Raw genomic sequence first — 6382 nt, forward strand, 5'->3', positions numbered from 1 at the left:
TAACACATTCTATCACATCTCATACACATCTTATCACATCTTTTTACATCTCATACACCTCTTATCACATCCTATCACTTTCCATACGCATCTTATCAAATCTTATCACATCTCATACACATCTTATCACATCTTTTTACATCTCATACACCTCTTATCGCATCTTATCAATTCTTATCACATCTCATACACCTCTTATCACATCCTATCACTTTCCATACGCATCTTATCAATTCTTATCACATCTCATACACCTCTTATCACATCCTATCACTTTCCATACGCATCTTATCAATTCTTATCACATCTCATACACCTCTTATCACATCTTATCACATTTCATATCTTTTTTTTTATAAAAAGAGAATTCTTATATTTGATATAAGATTTCTCTACACATTTATTTATACATAAATTCCATTTAAGGAGACTAACACTTTCGAAATTAAAATCAATCTTTTATGCATCTTCTTATGCATAATTTCAATTTGGTAGGGAATTACACTTTTAGAATAAAAGAATTTCTCTTATGCATCTAAGTTAAGCATAAAATCCATTTATGAGGAAAATCACACTTTTAGTATAAAAAGAATATCTTTTATGCATACCTATATGCATGAAATCCAATATGATAAAAGTAACACTTTTGATATAAAAATTTTTCCTTTATGCATACTTCTATGCATGAAAATTAAAAATGATAAAAGTAACACTTTTGATATAAAAAATTTTCCTTTATGCATACTTCTATGCATGAAAAATTAAAAATGATAAAAGTAACACTTTTGATATAAAAATTTTTCCTTTATGCATACTTCTATGCATGAAAATTAAAAATGATAAAAGTGACACTTTTGATATAAAAATTTTTCCTTTATGCATACTTCTATGCATGAAAATTAAAAATGATAAAAGTAACACTTTTGATATAAAAATTTTTCCTTTATGCATACTTCTATGCATGAAAATTAAAAATGATAAAAGTAACACTTTTGATATAAAAAAATTTCCTTTATGCATACTTCTATGCATGAAAATTAAAAATGATAAAAGTAACACTTTTGATATAAAAAAATTTCCTTTATGCATACTTCTATGCATGAAAATTAAAAATGATAAAAGTAACACTTTTGATATAAAAAAATTTCCTTTATGCATACTTCTATGCATGAAAATTAAAAATGATAAAAGTAACACTTTTGATATAAAAATTTTCTTTTATGCATACTTTTATGCATGAAAATTAAAAATGATAAAAGTAACACTTTTGATATAAAAAAATTTTCTTTTATGCATACTTCTATGCATGAAAATTAAAAATGATAAAAGTAACACTTTTGATATAAAAATTTTTCCTTTATGCATACTTCTATGCATGAAAATTAAAAATGATAAAAGTAACACTTTTGATATAAAATTTTTTCCTTTATGCATACTTCTATGCATGAAAATTAAAAATGATAAAAGTAACACTTTTGATATAAAAAATTTTCCTTTATGCATACTTCTATGCATGAAATTTAAAAATGATAAAAATAACACTTTTGATATAAAAATTTATCCACTATGCATACTTCTATGCATGAAATAAAAATGGTAAAAATAACACTTTTGATATAAAAACTTATCCTTTATGCATGATATTAAAATTCAATTTCTCCATGATTGTAATGAAATTCTTTCAATTAATCTAGGATGATAATTCCTAGAATATGGTAGGAAGTCCTCTTTTTATGCTTTGAATGAAATTATTTTATGCATAATTTTTATAAAAATTTTGCCATAGCTCCGCTGCTATGACTGATAAATCTTAATTTTTCTAAGGGATAATGCTTATCATTAAAGAAATAATTAAAATGATCTCTAATTGGATTTTAATCCATAATGGATTGAATCATCAATATACATAAACTAAAAGCATAGAAAAAGCCATTAATTTGACCTCAAGCATAGCTTAATCTTGGATTAAGGAAAAGCTTTATGAAAAGCTTGATTTGGATTGAGAACGGGTCATGAGTATGACCATTTCTTGAGTGAGAGAGAGAATTTACATAAAAATCATTAGAATTTAAACATAAATGAAAATTAACTTCAATAGCATTTATTAAATTATGTAACTCTTCACTACTATTCAAACTTCAATAGCATTTAAAAAAACCATACCAATTAAACTTCTCAAGCTTGAGAGGGGTTGAGAAGAGAGAAACATTGAGAAATTATAGAAAGATCAATATTCACTAATTACCTTACAACTTGCTTGATTCTTTGTTCACGGTAGAGGCCCCCAACCAATCAATTGGTTAAGTATGTTGATGGAGCCACTAATGGGGATTGAAGAAAGAGGGAAGCTCCAAAAACTAGTGAATTATTAAATGAATTCACAGTTCTTGGCTTAGGTGGAGTAGAGTAACGATGCATAAACACTAACTATTTTTCAACAAGGGGGAGGCTTCTATTTATAGGAAAAATTGAGCTCCTAACCAAACAAACTGATTCTAGAATTTTCTAAATCAGTTTGGTCAATATTTGACCATTTTTAGGTCAGTTAAGCTAACTTTTTGGAACTAGACTTGAATGAGGAGAGAGGAGAGATGAAATATCTCAATTTTTATGAGTTTAAAACTCATTCAAGCATGTGAAATATGCACCTCCTTTAAAGAACTCCCCTTCCTTACATATGTGTCATAATGGAATCATTTTAATATTGCTCATAGTTTTTTTACTAATAAACCTTGTATATTTTCAACTCTTCATCTTATGTGAAATATGCACCTCCTTTAAAGAATTCCCCTTCCTTACATATGTGTCATAATGGAATCATTTTAATATTGCTCATAGTTTTTTACTAATAAGCCTTGTACATTTTCAACTCTTCATCTTATGTGAAATATGCACCTCCTTTAAAGAATTCCCCTTCCTTACATATGTGTCATAATGGCATCATTTTAATATTGTTCATAGTTTTTTACTAATAAACCTTGTACATTTTCAACTCTTCATCTTATGTGAAATATGCACCTCCTTTAAAGAATTCCCCTTCCTTACATATGTGTCATAATGGCATCATTTTAATATTGCTCATAGTTTTTTACTAATAAACCTTGTACGTTTTCAACTCTTCATCTTATGTGAGCATTTACTCATTTTTGGATACCCAAAATATCTCATATTTTTAATATTGCTCATAGTTTTTTACTAATAAACCTTGTACATTTTCAACTCTTCACCTTATGTGAGCATTTACTCATTTTTGGGTATCTTCTTTTTACAAATTTGGATTTATCTCTTCCCTACACATGGATTGATGCTATTGGGTCATAGGAACCTTAATTGGACCATAGTCTAAAGATTTCTGAAAATCTAGACCCTTAGACTAAGGTTCTTTATACCTATTTTCAATTAATTCCAATTGCACATTGGAAAATTCTTTTTGAATTTCTGTTTCAGGGGAACTCATCTGAATTATAAGAGATATTTTTCTATTCAAAAATATTCAAAATCTGAATATTCTCTCTCTAGAATAATTTTTCTCTCTCTAGGCTAAAATAGTTAGCAACAGGGTCTTTATATTTCTGAAGAGGGTTGATTACAGGGGAAGATACTAGACATCAAAAAGGGGGTGGGGGAGGAATCTTACATGAAACTCCTTGGCTAACTAGGAGAGATTGGCTATTCTTCTTGAAAAAAGGCCTGTTTTCAGGCTAAAGCCAAGGGTGCCCACTACATGAAACTAGATAACCTCATCTTGCAATCAACCACCCTAATGTAGTATATTGTAACAAGATTTGGAAGACAAGCTGGGGCCCTTGCAGCTGGAGAAAAAGATGGAAGAGCATTTGCGATCTGGATATTCCTGTCAAATCCCAAACCTTTTTGTGGAGAGTCTGTATGGGAGCCCTTCCTTTGGGAGTCAAACCAATGCAAAAGAATTTGCTGCCCTAGATGTAAAATTGCTATTAAGGATGGAAAACATGCATTTTGGGATTGTCGTGCTATTAGAGGTCCCTCGTCCAAAATATGCAGATGGGTTTATAGTTGTAGTGGGATTCATGGATTATGGGAGGACTGGTTGCTTGGGAAATGGACTACTGATGAGGAATGTGTTGACTCTGTGTTTAACATAATCTGAATTTTTTGTCTCTAGGAAATTTTGAACACTAGGAATTGTATTGTCTTTCAAAAAACTGTTGATAGTGGATTGGATACAATAAGACTGACGTATAAATGTGTATATCTATGTTAGTCTATTCATGTGGTAAATAAGTTGAACAAGGATCTGATGGTGCAAAGGATTCAATCTTTGTAGGCAGCCCTTTCTTGATCTCACTTATGAAAAGAGGAACCCTTAGGCATACTAAGCTGAGCCTAATTGTTGTTTGTTGGTGCACTTACATTTGTACAGAGTTAAGGCAAAGAAGAGACCAGTGAAGTATGGGCCAAGAACCAAGAGATGGTACAAGAAAGTTAAACAAATTGACTACACCTTTGTGGCATTTAATAAAAATCCAATATGTACTAGGCCAGTGGTGGTTAAAATTTGGTCCAAGAAGGGTGAGGTATTGGAGCAGCAATTACCTAAAGGATGTACAATTGAAAGTCTCATGGAAGCATGTATGCAGTTGGGGCATCAGATCTCATGGGAGGAATCCTCCCATGAGATCTGATGTAAAGCTCTCTGGATATTTTTCTGTGAAGGGTTTTTGATTAATATATATATAACTATTGATCAAAAAAAGAGAGAATAACACTTATGCATCAAAGGCCTTTACACCAAATATGAAATTTATTGGTACACTTATACGTATCTTTGCTTTTAGCAAGGCAAGGTGTACAACTTTTCAAGTGATGCATTTGATGATTTGAATGGTACATAGATAATTGGGTTAATGGTACAATTACTACAATTGCTAAGTGATAATTTCTGATAGGCATTACAATCATCAGTCATGGTATTCTAGAATTCCTAGCACGTTGGGATTCGTCGTCTAGTTTGATAATAATGCATGCCTCAAATGCACAGAAAGGCGAGTTAGAGGGTTCCATGTCAAGTGATGAGGCTTAGGAGTCGTTCGAACGCGTGCGCATCGCAGATAAGCCTGAGAGCGCCCGCTTGAGAATAGCCAAACTCCTGGGCAGACCTTTGCAGAGGCTCCTCGAGGAGGGGGTGCCCGAGGAGGGAGACCCTAATCGTATACAAGCAACTGCAACTGCAATTGCAGAGTTCCTCTCCTACCAACAAGACAGGCAAAAAACCCTTGGGCACCTTAAAGGCCGGAGGTCCATGGCCCTTATTACGTGCCTCCTCCCCCTCCGCGTGATCACCATTAATCAGCTTCGCATAGTGGCATTCAGTACAATTGGAGGAGCTAATCTCCGGCAGAGGAGTAAGGGCTGATCGCGCAGCGACCTTTTGGAACTTTCTGAGCAATTTGCCCATGATTGAAGGGAGGGGAGGGGAAGAAGAAAACTCAGAAACTTAACGAAGGACTCCCGTCTCCGGAGTCCAGTAGACAATACAATTTAACAAGTAATCTATCAAATTATGCACGACTGAGGGGGCTCGGACTACAGAACGACCCTCGCTTTGGCCCGCCCGGTCCAGCCTCCACCTGGTACTGGGTAAATCGGAATCACAACGTGTGCTAATTAGTTCGTAGTCGCAGCATGCTCAAATAACGAGGACTTGCAGTCACTTACTTGCGTGCATGATAATAGCGTTTTTGAACTCTAAATCATTCACATGCAATCAAGCTATTTAACAAGAGCTCACACTAAAGAGGATGAGGGCATAGTCATGCCACTAGTGAGAAAATATAGTGAGATAGTGGTGGGTGCAATGAGTAAATGTTGCAGGGGTGTCGAATTGCAACACGCGGCTATATACGCAGATACATCTGTATATATAGTTGCGTTACTAAGATAGAATTCGAGAGGCATACCTGAGAGTAAGACTTTCACAGCGAGCTAGTTTGTGGTGGAATATAATAAAGGTTCCCAAGAAAGAGAGACAAGATATCACAATAATGTGTGTTGGTTTGTGTTGAGGTAATATAGGTGCCTAAGAGAGGCCAATCCTAGTGCATCTTCATTTTTGAAGAGGATTGCGATCGGCATAATCATATTTGGAAAGAAGAACTCATAAAAAAATATGAAATTAACATTCCTAATTGAGAAATCGAGTTATGTATTAGGGTAATCTTGGTCCGTCGACATTGGTCACATCTTCAATAAAATCCATATATGCTAATTGGTCTATCTCAAGATCCATATCTCCACCCATTGCAAGATCAGTGGATTCTATGCCACTATGAGCTATAGTGGATTCCACATCATCATCATCATCTAGATCATTGGTATATTTGGATTTGATTCCTTTGTCTTC

The 6382-nt window shown here is 33.5% G+C and overlaps 1 protein-coding gene across 1 annotated transcript; it reads right to left on the minus strand.

Moving 5' to 3' along the window:
* Nucleotides 1-5044: 5044 nt before the first annotated feature.
* On the minus strand, nt 5045-5437 carry LOC147630975 (auxin-responsive protein SAUR71-like). The gene has a single exon (XM_086809116.1). It carries the CDS (start codon nt 5435-5437, stop codon nt 5045-5047), a length of 393 nt encoding a protein of 130 aa, XP_086665242.1.
* Nucleotides 5438-6382: the final 945 nt, after the last annotated feature.

This window comes from Cibotium barometz, chromosome 15, assembly GCF_041138505.1.
Source record: "Cibotium barometz isolate CiBa-2024 chromosome 15, ASM4113850v1, whole genome shotgun sequence".
Classification (NCBI taxonomy): domain Eukaryota; kingdom Viridiplantae; phylum Streptophyta; class Polypodiopsida; order Cyatheales; family Cibotiaceae; genus Cibotium; species Cibotium barometz.